The sequence below is a fragment of the Carassius carassius genome, chromosome 5, assembly GCF_963082965.1.
Source record: "Carassius carassius chromosome 5, fCarCar2.1, whole genome shotgun sequence".
In the NCBI taxonomy this organism is placed as follows: domain Eukaryota; kingdom Metazoa; phylum Chordata; class Actinopteri; order Cypriniformes; family Cyprinidae; genus Carassius; species Carassius carassius.
The window spans coordinates 30,909,127-30,935,334 of NC_081759.1; the positions used below are offsets into that span (position 1 = coordinate 30,909,127).

A 26,208-nucleotide genomic window follows, 5' to 3' on the forward strand; every position below is an offset into this window, starting at 1 on the left:
TATTACAGATGCTTTGTCAGATTTAAGCTGAACAGCGGTCCCAGCGCGTGCCGAACCGTGTGTGGAGAACCGAAGGGTTCGGGTTTTTTTTCAATTAATCGTCCCACCACTGGTAAATATAATGTAAATGTATTTCTGACCGACCTGCTCCCTACTGGCGAACATGGTTGGGATTTTGCAGCAACTTGCTGCGTCTGTGGACAGGACTTTTTTTCTTTTTATACGTTCCCTCTCTGCTACTCCTTTGCGCTTACGCTCTATTTTTTGCACGATTTTCTAAGATAAAGCCTGCCTCTTCCAATTAGGTAGTGTTGGGCATGTAATGGTGTCATTTTCACCCGCGATCGCCTGAATCTATATTCATAAATCCGTGAATTAAGTTGCATACCAGCGGCAGCCGGCAGGCCAGAATGGCCATCAGGCCACCGGGAAATGTCCCGGTGCTCCCGATGGCCAGTCTGCCCCTGAATCAGACCACCACAGCATACTGGGTCCATTAGGTTTTTTTTTCTTTTTTTGGTCACAGGCTAAACGACAAATGCAAGATATATATACCATCCTGGTTAACAGATACTGTACATTGCAATCTTTGATCCATGTCATACATAAAATAATATAACAAACATGTTAAAAATGAGACAGAATCATTATCAGTTTTAATTCTCCTAGCAAGAGCCACACACCTGAAACACCACATTTTTATAGGCTGTAATGTTTTTGATAAATGATTAAGAGAGAACCCCACCACCCTAGCCTAATTAAATTATCCAAAAGTATGAGAATTCTGTAGTTTACAATAAAGCTATATGCTGTGATCAGGTTATTCAGAAGGTCATTTTATCTTTCTTTTACAATCTACTTGATTCTACTTTGGTTGTTGCTGGTTATAGCTTCACCACCATTAAATTATTTAAGTGCCACATTGACCACTGTAGAATGGATGTTGCTGGTGGCTTTGCAGACAAATCCCGAGATAAAGCTGGAGATGATGAAATGAGGAATGGTGAACACCAGCATTACTCCAACAGTCCACAAAATAAAACTCTGCAAAACATTCAACATGGCCATATACTGTACGAAAATAGTTCCAAGAAAATAGTTCCATCCATCAGATACACCGAATGAGTTACTAGAAATTATATTAAAGCAGGTATTTTGAGCTAAATAAGAGAGCATATCAACAAACAGGATTAAGCAAGAGGTCACAAAGAAAGAAAGAAGCTTTCAAGCTTCTATTTTCATAAATAGGACATTGCTACGTCTCTCATGAACTCTTATGAACATGCCAAGAAAAAGCCAAAGCAGGAATCGATTTTCCACTTCACGTGAAATTGCATTACGGCGTTAAGAAAGACAACACGTTCTATGCAAAAGAAACATTCCTCAAATTATTCCAGTAACATTTATTTTAACAGTTTAAGTTATCAGTCAAATATAGACTATTAATTCAATTATCAAATTGTCAGTAATATGTTCACACGATATGTTGTGATGGTTAGACGATAGAACCATATATCCCTTGTTAATCATCCACCCTGACATGGGTTTAACGACTTCTAAAAATTATGTAATACACTTTTATATTAATGGTAAGGTACTTTACAAGCCTAAGACATAAGCATGAACATGCTACACCATGTCAAAGCCATTTAGCTGATTTAGATAATTCATGAACTGGACACAAACACTTACTAATGAAGTAAGTAAGTAATTAAGTGTGTTTGTGTTTGTGTTTGTGTGTGTGTGTGTGTGTGTGTGTGTGTGTGTGTGTGTGTGTGTGTGTGTGTTTGTGTGTGTGTGTGTGTGTGTGTGTGTGTGTGTGTGTGTGTGTGTGTGTGTGTGCATGCGTGCGTGCGTGCGTGCGTGCGTGCGTGCGTGTATGTGTCTGAGTGTGTGTGTGTGAGAGAGACATATTAAAGCACAGGCTTCGAGCTATGTCCCCCAGATGGCACATTTTAGATAACACAAATGTTTTTGCCTTGTTCATTGACTTAATTTAAAAAATGCTGTTCATGTACATGATGTTACTAATGAAATGAGATCATATGATACAGTATGTAGAATATGACTTAGTGTTTAATAGTTTATTTGTTCATTAGTATCCACACAAGCCTTCTCTCGTTCTCTGTCACACATCAATCTAAATAAGCCTGGCTTTCTTAATACGCTCTGTTGACCTGCAGACTCTCATTCATGTTTTTCCACATTTGATTAGACAGATCTATGTACAAAGTAAATAAAAGTAATTTCTTGCTAGGATATTATCCGTTATTCAAAGTCAGGGCACATCTTTTTTTATTTTGATGGAGCATGCTTGATTTAGTTGTAGTTGGTTGACTCGTTTGGCTGGTTAGCATGGGCAGTTAGTCAATTCTGGTATAAATGTTGTAAAAAAACAAATATATAAACAACCATTAATCTGGTTATCAACACAAAAATGTCACAGTTTTTTTCTGGACATTGGACTATACCTTATTAGAAGAAACATACTGCGTTGTGTTTTTCTGTGTGCATACATGTTTTGCTTGTGAGCCAGTTTTATTAAATGCTTTCACAAATATATTTTTATATTTAGTAGTAACCTGACTCAAAAGACTAATAAATCAGTATAATGTTGGTTGCACTTTACTTTACAGTATGTGCACTTACTGTACCTCTACTTATAGTGTTCTTAAGAAAGTATAAGGTAACTACATGGTTTAGGGTCAAGAACATGCAAAGAGCTCCTGGGGGCAGGTGCTCAAATGTTAAAAAGTATTTCCTATTTAACAATTATTACTGTAAAATTATATATGCATATTTATAAAAATATAGACCTTTGTGTGTTCTTGAACTTGAATGGCATACACTTCACAAAATAGGCCTGTTGGTGGCACTTAGGCTTCATTTAACCAATGGTAAACAGTATGTTAGTAGGTAAGGAGGAAATTAAACATTCCTTAAAAATAATGACTTCTAATTTAGCAATTCCAAGAAAAAAAAATGAAAACAGACAGTGAATATAGTTTTCATACAGTTCCACATCACATTGTCCAATCAGTTAAATTTAAGATTGTTTAAGTAGCACACAATGCAATGTGATGTCTCTGACTGACAGATATAAGTAGAAATGAACATATTTTGAGCCAATATTTACTCTTTTGTACACACAATTTTGACCACATATTATTATTTTTGATAACTGCTGAAAAGAGGGGCACTTTTAGTTAATTTTGGACAAAGGGCAGGGGGCCTGATTAGGGTTATGTTTATGGTTCACGTTCAGGGCTAGTACTAGTTATTACTCAGTTATTTTATTTACTATAACCAAGTAGTATTTTACATATGCAACAGGACTGTAACATAAAGTGCTACTATAACGTCAACATAAAGTTGACCTAACTAACAGCAAAGAGAACTGGAATATGCCGCCTAAGAAAAATCCAATCCTACCCGACGAGGTGGAGGAGATCAAAAAATCTCTGGACTTCTTGTCGGCGGAGATGTCAACTGTAGCAGCACAACAGAAAATAATTGATCTGATGGGGGAAATACAAACGCTAAAAAGGCAAAGCTTGGAGAAGGACCGAAAGATCGCTATTCTGGAGACTCAAGTTGCTGACCTCGAGCAATACACCAGAATTAACGATGTGGTTATCAGCGGTCTGAGAACCAAACACCGGAGCTATGCTAGGGTGGCTGCAGTCGCTGGGCACACTGCTGCCGGAATGAGCGAAGCTTCCGAGGCGGAGAAGGAGTCGCTGGAACAACAGGTGATTTGCTTTTTGGACAGCAAAGGCATCCATGTTGACAGCGGGGACATTGAGGCTTGTCATACCCTGCCGAACAAAAGCAAAACAGCCACTCCATTGGTAATAATCCGGTTCACGAACAGAAAAACAAAGTTAGCACTCCTCAGACAGGGAAGGAAATTAAAAGGCACCGAAGTTTACATCAACGATCACCTCACCAAGAAAAATGCTGACATCGCCAGGAAAGCACGAATACTCAGAAAACAAAACAAGATCCAGGCAACATGGGCAAGAAATTGTAAAATATTCATCAAACTACATGGGTCGACACCTGAGGCAGCGAAAGTGATTGTCATCAGGGATATCACTGAGCTGGATAAGCTTGAAGAAGGAATGAATTGAGAGCAACAGAGGCCTACATAAGGTAACTGAAAACAAACTGAACTGAACTTATCAAACACAATGACCATGATAAACTCGGACAGAAACTTATCTGTTAAAAATGAACAACTGAACTTAGAAACTTTCAAATATATAGAACATAAACCACAAGATATTGAAAATGATATTGACCCAGATAATAATTTTTATATTGATACTCACAGCCAGTGTGAATACTACACAGTTGAGCAGTTTAAAAAATACATTAAAATGGATGGCACAATATCAGTTATACATTTTAATAGTAGGAGCCTAATCGCAAACCTTTCAAAAATCAAACAATGCCTAAAACAAGTGGAAAATAAATTCACAGCAATAGCAATAACAGAAACTTGGCTCACAGAAGAACATCATGATTTGGTTGAGATTGAGGGATACAGTTGGGGAAAGTCGTAGAGTTGGGGAAAGTCGTGGCCTAATGGTTAGAGAGTCGGACTCCCAATCAAAAGGTTGTGAGTTCGAGTCCCGGGCTGGCAGGAATTGAGGTTGGGGGGAGTGCATGTACAGTTCTCTCTCCACCTTCAATACCACGACTTAGGTGCCCTTGAGCAAGGCATCGAACCCCCAACTGCTCCCCAGGCGCCGCAGCATAAATGGCTGCCCACTGCTCCGGGTGTGTGCTCACAGTGTGTGTGTGTGTTCACTGCTCTGTGTGTGTGCACTTTGGATGGGTTAAATGCAGAGCACAAATTCTGAGTATGGGTCTGGGTATGTATTGAATGTCACTTCACTTTCTCACTTTCTCTTCTCTTTCTCACACTGTTTATCATCAATAGGAAACAATCCAAAGGTGGAGGGGTTGCATTATATATTGACCAAAGATATCAATGTAAAATAGTTAATAAAATGTCTTTTGCTTTAGATACAATCATGGAATGCATCACAGTACAAATTGAAATGGAAAAATCAAAAAACATTTTAATTAGCTGCATTTATAGGAAACCGGGATCAAATATTGACATGTTTAAGGGGAAAATAACAGAAATATTTAATAATAGCAATAATAAAAAAATGGTTTTTATCTGTGGAGACTTCAATATTGATTTGCTCAACCCACACGAACACAACAAAACTACAGAGTTCCTTAATTTGATGTATAGTATCGGTTTGTATCCCTCTATCACTCGACCAACCAGAATTACAATAAAAAGTGCTACATTAATTGATAACATATTTACCAATGTCCTTGACTATAAAATTGAAAGTGGTTTAATAATAAATGACGTCAGTGACCATTTGCCAGTTTTTGCAAACATACATAGCTACACTAGGACCTGGAAAGACAAAAAAATATACACAATGACCCGACACAGAACCCGAGAAAATTTCAATAAATTCAAAGAGGATTTAATGAAACAAGATTGGGGAAATGTGTATGTAGATAACGCGAATGAAGCTTATGATTCATTTTTGACTGTTGTAATATCACTTTATGAAAAAAACTGTCCTGTAGTAAAGAAAGAGGTAAAACTGAAATCTGATGAAAAACCGTGGATAACTAATGGAATATTAAATGCATGTAAGAAGAAAAATTTATTATATAATGAATTTTTAAAGAAGAGGACAAAAGAAGCAGAAAATAAATACAAGATATACAAAAACAAACTAACCAGAATTATGAGAAGCAATAAAAAGAAATATTATAGTAAACTACTGGAGGACAATAGAAGCAATATAAGAAATACCTGGAGTGCTGAATGAAATTATCAAGAAAAAAAAAGGCAAAATGGGACACACTAACTATTTTCTGACTAAAGATAATATAGAAGTTACAGATATGACCTTAGCTGCAAATGAATTTAATGATTTTTTTGTTGGAGTTGGTCCAGGCTTAGCTGAGAGGTTTGCAAAGACTGGCAGTATAAATGATGTGATAAGCAAGAATGTAAATATTAATGAATCTATGTTTGTTAAGGAAACTGATGAAAATGAAATTATAGAGATAGTTAAAACATTTAATAGTAAAAAGTCAACTGACTGGAATGGTATTGACATGTTTATGGTAAAAAGTATTATTGGTTGTGTTGTTAAACCTTTAACGCGTGTATGTAATCAATCTTTGAAAACGGGGGTTTTTCCAGATAAAATGAAAATGGCAAAAGTTATACCAATATATAAGGCTGGTGAAAAACATACACTTTCAAACTACAGACCTGTTTCACTGCTCTCTCAATTTTCAAAAATATTAGAAAAAATATTCTCCAAAAGGCTCGATAACTTCATTTCTAAACATAATATATTGTGTGATCAGCAATATGGTTTCAGGACTAATAGGACAACCTCTCATGCACTTATTCAATTTGTGGAAGAAATAACAACAGCAATAGAACAAAAAGAATATGCAGTAGGGATATTCTTGGATCTTAAGAAAGCATTTGATACAGTAGACCACAATTTCTTGATTATGAAATTAAAAAAATATGGAATTAGGGGGACTGCACTTTCTTGGTTAAAAAGCTACTTATATAATCGACAACAATATGTTGAATTGCAAAACCATATTTCAAAGTCAAAGAAAATTACTTTTGGGGTCCCCCAGGGGTCAGTGTTGGGACCATTGTTGTTTAACTTGTATATTAATAATGTATGGGAGGTGTCAAAAACAAAAACACTGAAAAGCATTTTGTTTGCTGATGATACTAATTTAATCTGTTCTGGAGAAAATCTGGAACAACTCTTGGATACAGTGGAAAATGAATTACAAAAGATGAAGAGCTGGTTTGATGCAAATAAACTAACACTGAACTTAAGTAAAACTAAATTTATAATTTTTGGTAATCGTGCTACAACTGTTAACAAAAAGCTTAGGATAAATGATATTGAAATAGAAAGAGTAAAAGAACAAATTCTTGGGAGTAATAATTGATGAAAAATTATGTTGGAAGCCACATATACATTATATTAAGGCTAAAATATCCAAATCAATTGCTATATTATATAAAATCAATTACCTATTAAATCAGCAAACATTGTATATGTTGTATTGTTCCTTCATACTTCCTTACATTACTTACTGTTTGGAGGTATGGGGAAACACTTACAAAACCAACACTGAACCAATATTTATCCTTCAAAAGAGAGCCTTAAGAATTGTAAATAAAACCACATATAGAGCACCAACTACTCCACTGTTTATTAAATTAAAAGCACTAAAATTCAGAGATATTGTTGACTTCAAAACTGCCCAAATTATGTATAAAATAAATAATCAGCAGCTATCGTACAGTATTCAAGGGTTGTTTCAAATGAGAGAGAGTAATCATCACTTAAGAGGAACATTTGTATTTAAAAAGAAATCTATAAGAACAAATTCTAAATGTCAATGCATCACAACCAAAGGAGTTATTGTATGGAACAACTGCAGTGAAGAGATGAAATCATGTACAACAATAAGTAATTTTAAAAGACTATTTAAACTGAATATACTAAATGAATACGAAAAGGACTTGAGGTGATAGTATTGTATACAGGTTCATTGGTCTACATGTTAAGTATAGTATGGAGGTGTTATTATTTGGTTTGTTATAGATAAATGGAAAAGAAATAAGAAAAAAATGGGAATGTGTGTGTATGCATCTGTATCTATGTATAGGTTTATGTGAACAGAAGGTAGGTAGATATAGGATGTATGTAAAGATGTATATATAAGTGAAGCATCAAATTGTTTTGTATTTAATTAAAGGATAAAAATAGAGAAATGGGGTAGGACCTGAAAAGTTTGTTATGAACTTCTTCCTACTCCTTTTGAACATGAGAATTTCTCATTTGAATCATTTACAATAATATGGAAAGATTGTGCTGAGAAGTACATGATTAATTTGGCTGTTATTTTAATTTTATATATGTATACATGCCTGTATGTATATAAATTTTTATTTGTATTTTTTTATTTTATTTACATGTTCAAATAAATCCAAACCTACAGTAAGAAGAGTTTGGTTCCAAAACACAATAAATGCCATTTAAACATTTTTTAAATAGTTTCTGCCAAAATCAGTATTGTATATGGTCGGTATTGAAAATTACATTTTTAATTTCACACACAATGCAATATTTGCATAGTTATTGGTTATTATTAGGTCATGGTTTCTCCCTTTTTTCCCAAACTGCGACAAACGGGAGTCTCCCTTTTTGTAGAATGCTCTACCAGTCATAGCGCACCATTCCACGCACTAACAACCAATCACAGCGCACTATTATCGCACTATAGACAGTAATGGTGGTGCTCTGATCAACAAACAAGGGCTGCACGATAAATCAAATTTGATTGTCTTGCGCATCATTAAAACTGGTTCTGTGAGTAATACTACCAGTAAATCTCCATCACGTGCTTTCAGGTGGAAATTATTCAGATGCATTTAATACATAGATCACACTACTGACAAGCTACTCTATATCGCTTTCATTAGATGAATCACATTTGATTATGAACGCGATATTGCCTAGCTTGTCAGTGTTTTTATTAATTCCATTTATTTGTTTATTTTTTTTAATACAGCAAAAAAAAAAAGTGTAATGGATTTATTGCATTTGGGGGGGGGGTCTAAAATGTTCAAAACCTAAAATCAAAACCTGGATTTAAATTTGTAATGTTATTATAACCTAAAGATGCTGTCTGAAAGTTTGAAACAGAAAATAGTGGTTTTCATCTTGCCACTTTCTTGGTAAAGAAAGAATATATTTATTGCATTTTAGAACCAAACTCTTCATATAGTTCTCAACTCACATCTTATGATCCTGCATAGTTTAGCTCCAAACATGATCAACTCATATTTGCCTGTAATTTTTTTTTTAATCCCAAAGGGCTTGCTCATTTATGTTTGATATGGGTTAAAACCAAACTTTGCCGGTCAATTTTAAAATAATTATAAAATATTCACAATTTTTCACAAGTCCGTCTGAAGCTTCAAAGTTAGACTCCTGCTCAGACTTAAACAATGCTAAATAAGTGCATAGTAAGTGATCTGGTAAGTGCATATTGCTAAGTCACAAATGCTTCTGCCCCACTAGTCACAACTTGATTAAAATTAGTGTTTTCCATCAGCATTTAGACAGGCTCATATAGCCCCACTACTTAAGAAACCCACCCTCAACCCATCTCTCTTAGAGAACTAAAGACCAGTTTCCCTTCCTTTCGTTGCAAAAATACTTGAACGAGATGTGTTTAACCAAGTCTCTGCCTTTCTCACATAACAACCTGCTTGACAGCAATCAATCTGAAGTGGACATTCAACCAAGACTGCCTTGCTCTCAGTTGTTGAATGTCACAGTGTCTGGTCTGTGTATCCCTGGGTATCCACTAGTGTTCTCACTTCCCCATATAGTCACCCCACTGCAGGCACTTCATTTCCCACAAGCCTTTGTCCGATTCATCACTGTTAATTGCACACCTGTTAATTGCACTCAGCTGTTCCCAATTTCATTGTTTTCACCTGTCTATATGTACCCTGTTTGTTTTTTATCAGTTTCATGGAGTCCTTGGTTTATGTCACCCAGCTTTTTCGTGTTCCCTAGTGTTTTTCATGTTTTCTTTCTTTTGGACTGCCCTTCTGATATTGACCATTTGCCTGTTTGGATTAGGATTTTTGGATTCCCCTAATAAAACACTGCTACTGGATCTCTCTGTTTGTGTCTGCATTTGTGACATTGAAGTCCTAAGACTGGCAAAAGCAGATTCCAAATCATCAATATTTATCTTGCTTGATCTGTCCACTGCTTTTGACACAGTTAACCACCAGATCCTCCTGTCAACTCTCCTGTCAACTATTGGCAAATGGCATCTCAGGAACCGCACTCCAGTGGTTTGAGTCTTACCTATCAGAAAGGTCCTTCAAAGTATCTTGGAGAGGTGAGGTGTCCAAGTCGCAACATCTAACAACTGGGGTGCCTCAGGGCTCAGTTCTTGGACCACTTCTCTTTAGGTTTAGGTTCTGTCATTCAGAAACATGGCTTTTCATATCACTGCTATGCTGGTAACACTCAACTCTACTTCTCATTCCATCCTGATGATCCGAAGATAGCTGCTCACATCACAGCTTGTCTAACAGACATATCTTGGATGAAGGACCATCACCTTCAACTCAACCTTGCCAGGACAGAACTGCTTGTGGTTCCAGCAAACCCATAATTACATCACAATTTCACCATCCAGCACATTAACCATAATTCCTTCTAAAACAGCCAGAAACCTTGGAGTTATGATTGATGATCAGCTGACTTTTTCAGACCACATTGCTAAAACTGTCTGGTCATGCAGATTTGCTTTATTCACAAGAAGATCAAGCCTTTCTTTCGAAACATGCTTCACAACTCCTTGTTGTATGGAGCCAAAAGAGTCTCAATAAAGATAAATGCACACACTACATTCACATATGCACACATAGGATTCATACATGCACACACATAATTAATAAATACACACACAGGATACACAAATGCGCACAAAATTTAAAAAGCACAGAAGATTCACAAATACATACAAAATTCAGAAATGCACACAAAATTCAGAAATACAGGCACAATTCAGAAATGCAAATAACATTTACAAATGCGCTCAAGATTCACAAATGCACAGGACAAGATTCACAAATATATTTCTGATGCACACACACATATATCTTGATTTACAAACTGCTTGCGGTCTGTGAACTTCACTGCATTAGTGTGTGAATTTTGAGACTCCCCTGACTTGGCTCGACACATAAATGCCTTTTTTTAAACAATGATCTGCAACCAATCAGATATCTCCCTTGTTTTAGCCAATCACAAGAATGCACCCCACGTGGGGGATTGTTTACTTATAAGCCAATCAGCGAACGACTCACTTTCCTCAGCGAACAACTCACTTTCCTCATGCAGCGAACGACTCACTTTCCTCAGGGAACGATTCACTTTCCTCACGCAGCGAACAACTCACTTTCCTCAGCGAACGACTCACTTACCTCACGCAGCCGGCGACCCACTTTGCGCAGCCGGACACCCACTTTGCACAGCAGGAGACTCACTTTCCGCAGCCGGAGAGTCACTTTCCTCTCGCAGCGAACGACTCACTTTCCTCACGCAGCGAACGATTCACTTTCCTCACGAGTCATGCAGCGAACGACTCACTTTCCTCTCGCAGCGAACGACTCACTTCCCTCTCGCAGCGAACGATTCACTTTCCTCACGAGTCACGCAGCGAACGACTCACTTTCCTCTGCGAATGATTCACTTTCCTCATGCAGCGATCAACTCACTTTCCTCTGCGAACGACTCACTTTCCTCACGCAGCCGTAGACCCACTTTTCGCAGTCGTAGAGTCACTTTTCCTCTCGCAGCGGACCACTGACTCTCTCTTCATGTAGGGACCGAATATTATAATTAAAGTGACTTCTATATTGCATCCAAAAGAATATTTAGATATATTTAAATATTCAAAAAGGGGTACTTTTTTTTTTACTTTCAATAAAATGAAATAATTGCCTATTGCAAATTTATGAATCCATGGTTAACTTTTTTTTCTGCAGTCACTGGGCTATATGTACTGAGACATTTTTAAATTTATATTTTGTAAAAAATAATAAAAAATAAACCTGAATTGTAATCTAAACATCTGTATTTCCATACAATTTCATAAATAAGTAGGCTATAATATGCCCCACAGGCATATCGCGCTGTGTGAACGCGTTCATGTGATTGGCTTATAAGTAAACAATCCCCCACGTGGAGTGCGTTCTTGTGATTGGCTAAAAGAAGGGAGATATCTGATTGGTTGCAGATCATTCCCTGTTTAAAAAAAGGCATTTGTGTGTCGAGCCAAGTCAGGGGAGTCTCAAAATTCACACTTGAATGCAGTGAAGTTCACAGACCGCAAGCAGTTTGTAAATCAAGATATATGTGTGTGTGCATCAGAAATACATTTCTGAATCTTGTCCTGTGCATTTGTGAATCTTGAGTGCATTTGTAAATGTTGTTTGCATTTCTGAATTGTGTGTGTATTTCTGAATTTTGTGTGCATTTCTGAATTTTGTATGCATTTGTGAATCTTCTGTGCTTTTTAAATTTTGTGTGTGCATTTGTAAATTTTGTGCGCATTTGTGTTTGTATTTATGAATCATGTGTGTGCATGTATGAATCCTGTGTGTGCATATGTGAATGTAGTGTGTGCATTTATCTTTATTGAGACTCTTTTGGCTCCATATTGTTCAAGCTCTTGTTCTGTCCAGGCTGGACTATTGCAATGCAGCGTTACATTTACTTGAGTAAATTCTTGGGTAACTAATACTTTTTTGAGTATATTTAAAGATGGGTACTTTTACTCTTACTTGAGTACATTTTTTGGAAAAAAACTGTACTTTTACTTTGTTACTGTGGGCGACGCTCTCGTTACTTTATCTTAATGCAATAAATGTTATAAATGCTTCAGTTTATTCCAAACGCGCCGTCTATTTTTCTCTGGGCAATGAGCGATTCTCATTCGCGAATGATTCATTCTTTTGAGTCAACTCTGTTCAAAGGCTTGATCAAACCAGTTGGCAAACGAGTGAATTGGTTCATGAATCAGTTTGAATGATTCGTTCAGTTTCCTGCCGCGTGCGTTGACTCTGAAGTGGTTCACTCAGAGTTGTAACGTTTAACATCAGCAGCATTGAAAACATGGCTATGGAACTGCATTGAATTGAAAGCAAATCTGCAAAGGCTATTTGCTAGCGATGAAGATCTTTATTAAATGAACACCGCGTGTGCTGTCTACTGTTCAACAGTTAATAACTTGGGCTACATTCGATTACAGTACACGATACCTGTGACATTAGTTTGTTGTACGTGTGACTTATAACAGAAGGGAACCAAGTTGAATGCAGCTTCCAAAAGACAAAAAATAGCCGATTAATATTTTAATAATATTAATACAATCACACCAGCGTGAGAACGTTCAGCGAGTCATATTATCAGCTGCTAAATTCAGATCTGTGTTCGCTTGCTGGCGCTGAGCCAGCGATAGATATGTTTTCACAGCACTGCTCATTATAACCAATCACACACGATTCTGTTGAGCTTATGAATGCAATGGCCAATCAGAGGTGTTCAGATGAGTCATCGCTAAAATTTCAGTTCTTCCTTCACTCGCTCACTGACTGAATACCTCTTTCTGGCAAATTCTCTTGTCAGAAACAACAAAGTGCAGATTTTTGATAATGTAAATGTAATTTGCTCTCTTTATGAACAATGAAAGATTAGTAGCAGTTTTTATATCACAGTGACTTTCAATGTTAAATTCACATTTAATATAAAGTCAGTCGTATTAAAAATATGTTATGGCATGCAACCTACAGTATATCTGTTACTTAAGTAAACAGACAGATGTTCTGTAACTTAACGGTCATGTGAGGAGTTTTCTCTCTTCTCTGTGTCAGAGGTTATTTATACATATATAATACATACTTTAAAATATAATTTATTTCTTGATGCAAATCCGAATTTTCATCAGCTGTTACTCAACTTTTCAGAGTTATGATCCTTATGATCTAATATATTGATTTATTACCAGTGCTGGAAACAGTTTTGCTGCTTAATATTTTTTTGGAACCTGTGACATTTCGTTTAGGATTATGATAAAAAGAACATCATTGATAGTAAATCAACATATTGGAATGATTTCTGAAGGATTATGTGACATTGAAGACTTGAGTAAAGGCTGATGAAATATATATATTTATACACACACACACACATACATTACATACATTTTATCTATATATCTAAATAAAAATAGGCTCAGTATATATGACCCAAAGTAACTAGTAACTACTGTAACTACTTGAGTAGATTTTTTATCTGATACTTTTTTTACTCTTACTCAAGTAACTATTCAGACTAGTACTTTTACTTTTACTTGAGTAAATATTGCTATAAGTACTTTTACTTTTACTTGAGTACAGTTTTTGGGTACTCTACCCACCTCTGCTCTGCACTAGTGTTATGAGTTTGTGGGTGGAGAGAGTGCTGTACATTCATTCTTCCCACCTACAATTCCTGCCGGCCTGAGACTTGAACTTGCAACCTTAGGATTACAAGTCAGAATCTCTAACCAGTAGGCCTGGATGAATTGAAAACAAAACAAACAAAAAAATCAATTGTGAATATTGTTTAGTAACATGAAATCCCTTCAAAATACCAACAAATAAATAAAAAAACATCACTGAAATGAAATATAGTACATTAATTTATACAGCTATATGGTTTCCAGTCTGTTTTGACCACAAACAACATGACTGTGACTCCTAAATGAATAATATCAGAAAATAGAACAGAATAGAATAATTATGATGATGATGAGGAGGAGGAGGATAAAAAATAAAAATAAAAAACTGGCTTGAGTTATCAGAAGCAACAATATGAGTTATTAGTTCCTTGCAACTTTTGGACAGTAGGATCTCATTGTGACTCAGTATCCCTGAAAAGTAATAGATAAAATATGTTAGTAAACAAGAGATTCAGACTCATTTTCATTTTTAATTTTATTATTATTAACAACATTGGGGGGGGGGGGGGGGGGGGGTAATAGATGCTTGACTGATTGCACAGACACTATTTGTAGAGAGCTTGACCTTAACTGAAAAAAAGACTTTTCTATTGTCCTCTTGCATGTTTTGAGAAACTATTTTCCTGTTTGACACTGTAAAGATGCTTTGACATAATCTGTGTTGGATAATAAGGAGTAAATAAGTTATGTTATATGTAGCTTAACTACATTTCAACAATACAAGTTTAAAGATAGTTCACTGTAAATTCAACTAAACTATTGAAGAATATTATTTTATAGTAGTCGACATATGATATTATTATTACTATATGAAGTCGTGGCCTAGTGGTTAGTGAATCGGACTCACAATCGAAGGGTTGTGAGTTCGAGTCCCGGGCTGGCAGGAATTGAGGTTGGGGGGAGTGCATGTACAGTTCTCTCTCCACCGTCAATACCACGACTTAGGTGCCCTTGAGCAAGGCATCGAACCCCCAACTGCTCCCCGGGCGCCGCAGCATAAATGGCTGCCCACTGCTCCGGGTGTGTGTTCACAGTGTGTGTGTGTGTTCACTGCTCTGTGTGTGTGCACTTCGGATGGGTTAAATGCAGAGCACAAATTCTGAGTATGGGTCACCATACTTGGCTGAATGTCACTTCACTTTCACTTCACTCACTTTCATATAGAATACAGTTTACATTGGAGCATATTTTGGTCACTTTATAATTCCTTTTCATAGAGCTGCATTGGGGTTGTGGCTTGGTTAATGTACTGTAAATTAAAATACATGCATGGATAAATCCTACTGCCTTTAATTAAATAATTATTGTAATTACATCACCGTTACACTAATAAAAATAATTTACCTGGTATAGTGCCACATTGACCACTGTAGAGTCAGTGTTGCATGTGGCTTTGCAGGCAAATCCTGAGATAAAGATGGAGATGATCAACTGAAGGATGGACAACACCAGCAACATTCCAATGATCACCATATTAAAGTTCTAAAAAAAAAAAAAAAAGGAAATTCAACATGCCCATATGAAAACAGTTTAACGAATAATATCTCCAGTTAATTTCTTAATATTATTAGATTATTAGGAGGCATCATATGGCTTAAAACTCTTGGAACATATCTAGTGCACAAAACAGATTATTAGTATTATTAGTATTATTTTGATACTTTATCTGCTTTATCTTTATTAGTACCTTTATCTTTATTAGTAAAATAAGTAAATAATGACACGGTTGTCATTTTAGACTGAACTATTAATTTAGCCAAATAAAACAGCAATTAAAACTAAAAACAAAATTAAACATCATATTAATTATTAAGGCAGATAATGGTCCTGACTATTATAACATCTCAAACAACTAAAATAAATAAAATGTGTTTTTGCATAATTCTTGATGAGTTTGATTGACATGTTATTAACATAGGCCTGTTCCATTCTTCTATTTAGCCTATTAGGCATATTATTATTATTAAATTATGTTTATTATTAAATTACCCTCATCTTTTATACCCACAGACTTCCCTGTTCCCCCTCCTCAAACCGAGAAAGACGGTCAGACTTAAGTTTAGCATGTATTATAGTCTTACTCATACAACTGACTGCTGTTGCTTCTGCAACTGCCCATAACCCCTGTTTTATAATGTAGCCAATCGAAATAGCCTAGCCTAACTTTCTTCTCTCTTTATTTATTTATTTTCAAAAAATGTCACACTAGCCTATGTTCTGGCCACTAAAGAAATATTAAGGGAGTAAATTAAAACATTTAGCAATAAAGGCTACTATTCAGAATATGAAGTAGATTTGTCTCTCGTAATTTCTCAAAGAATATTTGCCGTAATGCATCGTCAGATACCTTATGCGCCATCAGTTTTTACTCTCAGGATTTTTTATTTTTTTTTTATCAACTGAGACTGAGGTTCACCACATAGGCCTAACTCTTGCTCAAAGTTTGCACATTGATTGTGTGATATCCACTGGCTCACCTTCCTGGTTTAAAACAAACATTTAAAATATTGGCCACGGATTTGCGCTAAGCCACGTTAGTTAGCCTAGTGCCTGCTCACTTTTGTCCAGGCACGCCCAAAAATCTAAATTCTGGCTACACCACTGTAATATAGTATTGCAAATTGTACATTTAGTAGGCTTGCCTTATTAGGACTTCTGTACAATGTTGAAATGATAAGTATATCCATGCTCATCAGAGTAATGGCAATCGCTGCAGTTATGGAACTGATCACATTCATTCCAAGAGAGGCTTTCACCTACAGGAAGAAAGATTGATGTTATAATAATGGTGTACACATGTAAAATGGCTTGAAAAGTGAAAATGAATAAGATGTTCTTTTAGTCCACATCCTTTTAGTGGTAAAAAGGGTATCGTGTGATTCGTGTCTCAGGCTACTGTGGTAAAAGAGAGTTCATCATGGAAAGTTCTGTGGTTGCATGTTATTCTGTTTATGCAAATTTACTAGGGTATTTTTGTTTGTTTGCTTGTTTTTTATTGCTCATCCCAAAATATACACACTCACATTTCACTGCTGGTTATATATGCTATATATAATTGTGTATGTGACGAAAAAAAACCCATCTTGAATCTTGAAAATATACGTTGATCAAAAAAAAATTTTTTTTCTTTAATATATATATCAGAATCAGAATCAGAAAGAGCTTTATTGCCAAGTATGCTTGCGCATACAAGGAATTTGTTTTAGTGACATAAGCTTCCAGTAAACAGAGACAACAACACACAGACAAAAAAAAAAAAAAAAAAAAAAAAATTTACAGGAGATTTACAAATTGGCAAATAAATAAGTGTATAAACAATTGTGCTATAAATGATAATGGAATAGGATTGAGTGAGATGCAGGAATGTTCTAGGATGGAGGGGTAACAAATAAATATAAGGATATTGCACATTTTTGCATAAGCATACGTTTAAGTGGGAAACATTTAACTGTTCATGAGGTAGATTGCCTGGGGGAAGAAACTATTCTTGTGCCTTGCTGTTCTTGTATTTGCGGCTCTGAGGCGCCGGCCAGATGGCAAAAGTTCAAAGATGGGGTGACTTGGATGTGAGGGATCCAGAGTGATTTTCTGAGTCCTTTTCCTCACTCTGGATGTGTACAGTTCTTGGAGGGTGGGCAGGGGAGCACCAATAATCCTTTCAGCAGTCCGAACAGTTCTCTGTAGTCTTCTGATATCTGATTTTGTAGCTGAACCAAACCAGACAGTAATTGAAGTACACAGGACTGACTCAATGACGGCTGAGTAGAACTGTTTCAGCAGCTCCTGTGGCAGGTTAAACTTCCTCAGCTGGCGAAGGAAGTACAACCTTTGTTGTGCTTTTTTCACAATGGAGCCAATGTGATTGTCCCACTTCAGGTCCTGAGAGATGGTGGTTCCCAGGAATTTGAATGACTCCACTGCAGCCACAGTGCTGTTCATGATGGTGAGTGGGGAAAGTGCAGGGGGGTTTCTCCTAAAGTCCACAGTCATCTCCACTGTTTTGAGTGTGTTCAGCTCCAGGTTGTTAAGACTGCACCAGACAGCCAGCTGCTCAACCTCCTGTCTGTAAGTAGACTTGTCACCGTCCTGGATGAGGCCGATGACTGTAGTGTCGTCTGCAAACTTCAGGAGCTTGACAGAGGGGTCTTTAGAGGTGCAGTCGTTGGTGTACAGGGAGAAAAGCAGAGGGGAGAGAACACATCCCTGAGGGGCACCAGTGTTGGTGGAGCAGCTGTTTGACATGAATTTCCCCAGTCTCACTAACTGTTGCCTATCTGTCAGAAAGCTGGTGATCCACTGACAGATAGAGCTAGGAACAGAGAGCTGGGTCAGTTTGGTCTGGAGGGTTGTTGGGATGATGGTGTTGAAAGCCGAACTAAAGTCCACAAACAGGATCCTCACATAAGTCCCTGTTTTGTCCAGATGTTGCAGGATGAAGTGCAATGCCATGTTGATTGCATCATCCACGGACCTGTTTGCTCGGTACGCAAACTGCAGGGGGTCCAGTAAGGGTCCAGTGATGTCCTTCAGATAAGCCAGAACCAGTTTTTCAAACGACTTCATGACGACAGACGTTAGAGCCACAGGTCTGTAGTCGTTAAGTCCTGTTATCTTGGGTTTCTTTGGAATGGGGATTATGGTGGAGCGTTTGAAGCAGGAAGGCACTTCACACAACTCCAGAGATCTGTTGAAGATCTGTGAAAAGATGGGGGCCAGCTGGTCAGCACAGATTTTCAGACAGGCTGGTGTAACGCCATCTGGGCCTGGTGCTTTTCTTCTTTTGTTTTTCTTGAAGACCTGGCGCACATCATCTTCACAGATTTGAAGAGCAGGAGGTATGGAGAGGGGGATTGCAGGAGGTGTTAATGGTTGTGTAGGGAGATGGTCAGAGTGGGTGTTGGGGGTTTCAAATCTACAATAAAACTCATTCAGGTCGTTAGCAAGTCGTTGATTAGCCTCAGTGCAAGGGGATGGTGTCTTGTAGTTTGTGATGGCTCTCAGTCCTCTCCAAACTGAAGTAGAGTCGTTGGAAGTAAACTGGTCTTCCAACTTTTTAGCATAGGTCTTTTTAGCCGCTCTAATCTCTTTGTTCAGTGTGTTCCTGGCCTGATTGTACAAGACCCTGTCCCCATTTCTGTAGGCATCCTCTTTGGCCTGACGAAGGTGTCTGAGTTTTACTGTAAACCATGGCTTATCATTGTTGAATGTTAAATAAGTCCTGGTAGGAATGCATATATCCTCACAGAAACTAATATAGGATGTTACAGTCTCTGTGAGTTCGTCCAGATCGGTGGTAGCAGCTTCAAAAACGCTCCAGTCTGTGATGTCAAAACAAGATTGTAAATCCTGCTCTGTTTCGCTGGTCCATCTCTTCACAGTCTTTACTACAGGTTTAGCAGATTTAAGTTTCTGCTTGTAGGTCGGTATAAGATGAACCAGACAGTGATCAGAACGTCCCAAAGCTGCTCGTGGAACAGAGTGATATGCATCCTTTATTGTGGTGTAACAGTGATCCAGTATATTACTGTCTCTGGTGGGACAGGTAACATGCTGTCTGTATTTTGGCAGTTCACGGGAGAGATTGGCTTTATTAAAGTCCCCAAGAATGATTAAAACAGAGTCCGGGTGTTGTTGTTCTGTGTCTGTGATCTGATCAGCGAGTTTCTGTAAAGCTGAGCTCACATGCGCTTGAGGTGGAATGTAAACACTAACCAGAATGAGCGAGTGAAATATATATATATATATATATATATATATATATATATATATATAATTCTCATACTACCTGCTATAGTTTTAATTAAAAAATATGAAATTATTAAGACAGCAAAAACTATATATTGGAAAATTGTGTTGATTTTGTTGCTATTTGGTTTCTAAGAGTTTGAGAATACAATCACAAAGTCCTTTTACCCCATAGACCCACTGTATACCCTACTTTTCAGCACATTATATATACATACCACACAGAGATTAAGTTTATTCTGCGCGGCAACAGACAGAGAGCCAGCACTGATGTACTGAGAAAGACACACAGGACATGTTAAAATTCATTCTGGGAATTAGAATAAGAAGCTACGTAGCAAAGCCATGAAAAAGAAACTTACAATAAGGGATCCCCAGTAGGTGATGCCACTAAAAATAACAACTGGCATTTCAAAGGTGATAATGGTGATTACAATACCAAACAAGAAAATCGCCACTCCAATTATAATCTGGAGAGTCTAGACAGGGCAGATATGGGTTAAATATTTATTTATTTATTATCTTTTTCCATAATGGCATAATGTTTAAAGGAAAATATACAGTAATGTTTTATGCACTACAGTCTTAAAGCAATCAGAATGACACACATATATTCACTTCAGGGCATATGATAACACAGTTTTATTTTCTGTTCATTTTATGACACAAGACAATATGACACTAAAATATTCCCAAAATCTTAATAATTATAAGTCATCATTACCCCTAGTGTCTTTGGATGTGCTTTGAAAAATCCCTTAAGAGCAGTATTGTGATATGCTACTCTGGCCTGCTGTTCGTCATCACAAATAACATTATTTTGTTTCACCTGTGGATTTACTTGGATGATTACAGTAGCTTTGCCAGTTGACATTAACTTGCTGCTTTCCATTTTTGGCAAAGTTTTCACCTGCAATTAAAAGGAGAGTGCACCAAAAAATGTTATTCTGTCATTGTCTACTCTCTACACTCTGTATGGGTTTCTTTCATCTGAATAATTATTTGAAGAATGATGATGATAGAAAATGCACATCTAAAAAGGTTATCACTGTAATGTATACTCATATAATACCTTGATTAAACACTTAAGATAAAAGCATAGAGAAGTTTTAACAAGGATCCAAAGGAGAGAAAAAAAACACAAACCTTAGCCACAAAACAACTTAGATGAGCAACAAATTACACTAAAACAATTGCTGGTATGAAAGATCACAAAAAGTCAAAAGATGATAGTTATTTGTAACTGATGTATATCAAAGTGTGTACAGTATTTAAAGATATACTTTATAATTGGAATAAGTGTTACCTGAGCAGTTGATTTTTCACCTGAAATGAACTGAGTTGTGTTGATGTGGTTGTCTGATGTATTTGGTTGTCTGATGTCTGATGTCTGACGCTCTTCTAACTGTGTGTGTGTGTCGACTGTGAAGAACCGCTAAGGAGGAGCATGTCATATGAGCTTGCATCATATTTTAAGGATTATGTTGATGTCCTACCTTATTAAATTCAAAGGGCTTTACATATAGATAAAGACTACAAGGCAGCATAAATTATGGCCCTTTGAGGACAAAAAATATGTATGATTATATGTTCAAACATACCCAATAATCATGTAGTAGGGCACTCATGTATCAGTAAATGATGGAGCAAGGCCTTAAATTACTTCTTAATCAAATCCCGAAGGAACCAACTTCACATTAAATGATCAAAACTCAACAAACTGAAATATCACCTGATATTTAAGTAAAAAACTTGCATAAGTATTCTTGCCTAATCACTATAATTGATACAAAATAATAATAATAATAAAAAAATCAGGAGCAATAATTTGAGATATTAATTCCCATCTTTTGTACTGTATGATCTCCTTACTGTGACTCAGTGTTTCTTGGAAGTAACAGACAAGATATATTAGTACACAACAGACTCAGGCTCTATCAGTTTTAATTTTAATAAAAACCATAAACCGTACAGTTTATTAGTTTATAGGCTCCTGTCTTTGATAGATTATAAAGGGAAAACAAGAAAAGCATGCTGCGATTTACTTATACAGTAGTTCATCTATTTCATACAGTAAGAGGTGCTAGATTAAAAGCAGTTTACAATGAAACATTCAGGTCATTTTATATTTCCTTTACATTGTGCTAGTTTTATCATTCTACTTGTTTAGTGGAGCTGCATCATCCTCTAAAAATATTGACACAACTATAGATTTTTGTGATAAAACTGATTGCCAAGCTCATAATAGCAATAATAGCGTCATCACCACTCAATCGTTCACCTAGTTTAGTACACATTGACCACTGTGGAGTTTTTGTTGCAGGCGGCTTTGCAGGCAAATGCTGAGATATAGATGGAGATGATGAACTGAGGAATGGTGAACACCATCAATATTCCAGTGATCCTCATAGTAAAATACTACAAAAATTGAACAAAAATTATATTGAAGCAGGAATCATTTTGAACTAAATATGAGAGTTGAGAGTATCTCAACAATCAGAATATAGTCTTATAAATGCCTTACCATACAATAGATCTGTGTGTGGTACAGACTGGTGTGCATGTTTTTATTTACTTAAAAATCTGCTATTGAGCCTTTCCCTGCAATGGGATCAGATCTTGAAATTGAGAAACAGGTCAGTCAGATTTGTGTCCTGAAAATATTAATATAAATATTTTTCAATGAATAATGACTTGATTCTCAGCCTGTTTCACACACAAAGCTATCTTATGGCCTGGAATATGTGCACAGATCATATGGACTGCTTTTGTGATAACTTCAAATGTCTTGCCCCCAGTCAATGTGATTGTATGTTACAGAGTGAGCAGTATAGTCTTCAAAATCTCTCATTTTGTGTTCTACGCATGCAGGTTTGGAGTCATATACGAGTGAGTAAATAATGACAGAATTTTCAACTGTGCCTTTAAGTAAATAACAGCTATTACAAAAACTAAACACAAATGAATGCACAACTAAACATGAATACAAAATATTGCACATTGTGAATAAAATACCTCAACATATAAACTTGGATGATCCATTGATATTAATGCTAATTGTATGCCCATCAGATGAATGGCTATCCCTGCAGTTATGGCACTGAACACATTTATTCCAAGAGATGCTTTTACCTGTAGGAACAACATTTAGTAGTTTCAGACCACTAGGAGTTTAATACTCAAAGAACAGATCATTGAAAAGGAGTGAAACTTACAATTACTTTAAATGGAGACCTATTTTAAAAAAAAAACTGGTGGTGGGGTGGGTTTGGTTGTATAACATCTTTTCCCATTTTCTTCTCTGTCATGATTATAATTCTGAAGTAAATTTGAAAGACTCTAATTGTACTTAAAGGCTCTAATCTACATAGTGATACTATGTTGGTGATTTAAAAACAGCTAATATGGAGCAGACAAATACTGGGAAAACATATCAAAGTTAGATATACATTGGGCAAAACACTGGGTTACAAATGTTAAAGACAAAAACTCTTACAACTATCCCAAGCCTTTCATTTAGTCAATATTCATCAATATTTGCTAATAGATGATATTTAAACTTATACATTTATGACAACCTGAGAGGATTTAAAGTGCACAGTTATAACTAACTCTATAGTGGGAAAATACATTAAAACAATGTGTTATAATGTGCTGAATCAGTCGGGATTATGTACATACCACACATGGATGATGTTTATTCTGCGCAGCGACAGACAAAGAGCCAGCACTGATGTACTGAGAAAAAAACAAACAAAGGACATTTAAAGGTCATTCTGGAAACTAAAATGAGAAGCCATAAAGTAAAACAATTAAATAAAACTTACAATAAGGGACCCCCAGTAGTTTATGCCGCTATGGTCAAGAATTGCAGAATAATTGTAGACACTGGAGGTAAGTATAACACCAAGAATGAAGACAATCCCTCCATTCATTATCTGGACAGTCTAGAGGGCACACATAGTTCAGGTATTTTATTCATGATGACATAAAATGTGTTTTTGGATACAGTGATCTAGAAGAAATTAAATACTCAGAACATTCCCAAAACAATATTTTATAATTAATAATTAAATGTATTACCCCTAGTGCCTTTGGTTGTACTTTGAAAAATCTTTTAAGAACTGCATTGTGATTTTTTCCTCCGGCCTCATGACCATCAACAAAAATAACAGTGTCCTGTATCACCTGTGGATTTACATCGATGACAACTGTAGGTTTGTCAGTTGAGATGTCCTTACTGCTTTCCATTCTTAGAAAAGTTTTGGATTTCTGTAATAAGCAAGTTTATAATGTGCCAGTTGAATAAGAAATGTGAACAGAGGTCTTTGCACAAAGGAGAAATTATGACTAGTTAAAGAGGTCAAAAATATCCTACTGAAGTACTATATTCTATTTCGTATCTTTTGAATAAACTGGCAACCAACAGAAACAGAGATGGTAATGAGAAATCCACATGAGCTCATCACAAGTAGATTTTCCAAAAGCTGAGGTAAATACTAACAAATAGTATGGTAACAGATGACACAACTAAAAAAAATTTAATAAAATAAACATTAATCTAACAACATGAGATGTAACATAAAAAGAAGAACTAAGAGTAAATTTCAATGGAAACACCAAAGAAATGACATTATTTGTAGTGGCACAGGCAATTCTGCGAATGTCAATTTGTGGTCTTTCACAATAAATTATAGAATGACTTGATAATTTTCATTTACATAAACTGAACAATATTTTACTAATAAATTACATTAAATGTCCTATATTAAATGTATTACAGTTCATTGCATAGCATAAAGAATTTACCCTTAAACAAATTTTTTTTAAAAATGTACTTTTTTTTTTGTCTTTTACTGTTCCAAATAAACTGATTTTCTAAGATACCTCCAGCCTAATGTTCTAACAAATCAAAAAAACATTTAAAATGAGATTTTAGCACCACACAATAAATGAGCAACAACTTACACTAAAAATATATTTTGTCAAAAAATAAATAAAAATTAAATGACTGTATCAAATATTTTATATACAGTACAGTAAACGCACAATACAAAAAAAGAACATTGATATCAATTTATAAAATATCTTACCTGAAATGAGATTAGTTGATGTCTGGTAACTCTTTTTGTGTCTTTGTGTGTGTTGATTCTAAAGAACCGTTAAGGAGGGGCTTGCTTAAAGTTAATGGCCACCTTCTTCTTAAAACACAAAGCACTTTGGTGAAAAATAATGTTCAACGCATAATAACTGGCAACTGATGATAGATAATATTTGTTTCTCCTGATTAAATTGAATGCATTATTAATATTTATGTATTTACACAGGCCAATGATAATAATAATAATGATGATGATGATGTCTTTTTTTTTTTTTTTTGTAAAACCATACAAATAATAATAATCAGAACTATTCTAAAAGCACTAAGACACACATATAAAATATATACCGGAAATTATTTCTAAATTAAATCCATTAAATTATTTTTTCATTGGTTCAAAGTCCTAGTTACAATATATAACAGACTTTGCTCTGTTACTGCGTTCCTGCAGCTGAAACAGTAGAACATGGCACTATCCATGTTAAAATCATGGCTTCAATTCCCTGTGAATTCAGGTACTGATTATATGTATATATTTTAGAACTCAAGACGACTGTTCTAGTGCTACACCAATCAAGTTGAAGGTGGTTTACCATGGAACATTTGTGGTTGCCTTAGTTCATTTCCTTTTGCCAGCCGTATATTTGCTGCCTTGTATTATGTAAGCTATTTAACCATAAAGACTTAACTTAAGCAGATTGCTTACTTTGCAATATCAGTGTTTTAGCATTGACCAAATTGGAAGGAAATGTAACACATTTTAGAATAAGATACATAAGAACATGTGAGCAATATACACAATGCCAAATTTTGAACTTTATTTTTAAGGTATTACTCTTAAAGGTATTACTTTTTATTGAAATTCTGCTCAGAAACATTGAGAAAGGATGCAGAGGAAGATAAGCTTATTTACAAACCACAAATACTTACAGATAACATGTTTTCCTCTCATGCACAGGGACAGCTTCTTGTTCATTAAACAGAATTATGGTTTTAATGGACATTTAACACAGAATTCTGATTCCTGATCTCAGACATGCATATAATCTCCAAGTGAAGATAAATGTACTGAATCCAAGGTGAAATGTAAACCTTGCAATTAATCTTTTAAACTTAAACTTGTTAATTTTTACCACAAAGATACAAAAAAAAATCAACAATTAAGTAAT

At 35.8% G+C, this 26,208-nt stretch overlaps 2 protein-coding genes across 2 annotated transcripts; both read right to left on the bottom strand.

Annotated features, from left to right (window-relative positions):
* Nucleotides 1-5,434: 5,434 nt before the first annotated feature.
* LOC132140156 (membrane-spanning 4-domains subfamily A member 12-like) lies at nucleotides 5,435-20,830 on the bottom strand. Its single transcript, XM_059548967.1, has 6 exons — nucleotides 20,663-20,830; nucleotides 20,301-20,417; nucleotides 20,157-20,213; nucleotides 16,836-16,949; nucleotides 15,538-15,675; nucleotides 5,435-5,446 (listed from the first exon to the last, which is right to left on the bottom strand). The coding sequence occupies exons 1-6, from the start codon at nucleotides 20,828-20,830 to the stop codon at nucleotides 5,435-5,437; spliced, it is 606 nt and encodes a 201-aa protein (XP_059404950.1).
* A 1,241-nt stretch (nucleotides 20,831-22,071) lies between these two features.
* Nucleotides 22,072-25,237, bottom strand: LOC132140408 (membrane-spanning 4-domains subfamily A member 8-like). The gene is made up of 6 exons (XM_059549192.1): nucleotides 25,032-25,237; nucleotides 24,022-24,210; nucleotides 23,766-23,885; nucleotides 23,620-23,676; nucleotides 22,954-23,070; nucleotides 22,072-22,356 (listed from the first exon to the last, which is right to left on the bottom strand). The coding sequence occupies exons 2-6, from the start codon at nucleotides 24,187-24,189 to the stop codon at nucleotides 22,225-22,227; spliced, it is 594 nt and encodes a 197-aa protein (XP_059405175.1). The 5' UTR covers nucleotides 24,190-24,210; nucleotides 25,032-25,237; the 3' UTR covers nucleotides 22,072-22,224.
* Nucleotides 25,238-26,208: the final 971 nt, after the last annotated feature.

What these genes read in the sequence shown, in the direction of transcription:
- LOC132140156 (XM_059548967.1), bottom strand. Translation starts at nt 20,830, where the DNA reads ATGGAAAGCAGCAAGTTAATGTCAACTGGCAAAGCTACTGTAATCATC. An exon ending in ATAAACTTAATCTCTGTGTG is followed by an intron (nt 16,950 to 20,156) that starts GTATGTATATAT and finishes TTCTTCCTGTAG; the next exon opens with GTGAAAGCCTCTCTTGGAAT. An exon ending in TGTACAGAAGTCCTAATAAG is followed by an intron (nt 15,676 to 16,835) that starts GCAAGCCTACTA and finishes TTTTTTTTTTAG; the next exon opens with AACTTTAATATGGTGATCAT.
- LOC132140408 (XM_059549192.1), bottom strand. Translation starts at nt 24,189, where the DNA reads ATGGAAAGCAGTAAGGACATCTCAACTGACAAACCTACAGTTGTCATC. An exon ending in ATAAACATCATCCATGTGTG is followed by an intron (nt 23,071 to 23,619) that starts GTATGTACATAA and finishes TTGTTCCTACAG; the next exon opens with GTAAAAGCATCTCTTGGAAT. An exon ending in ATCCAAGTTTATATGTTGAG is followed by an intron (nt 22,357 to 22,953) that starts GTATTTTATTCA and finishes CAATTTTTGTAG; the next exon opens with TATTTTACTATGAGGATCAC.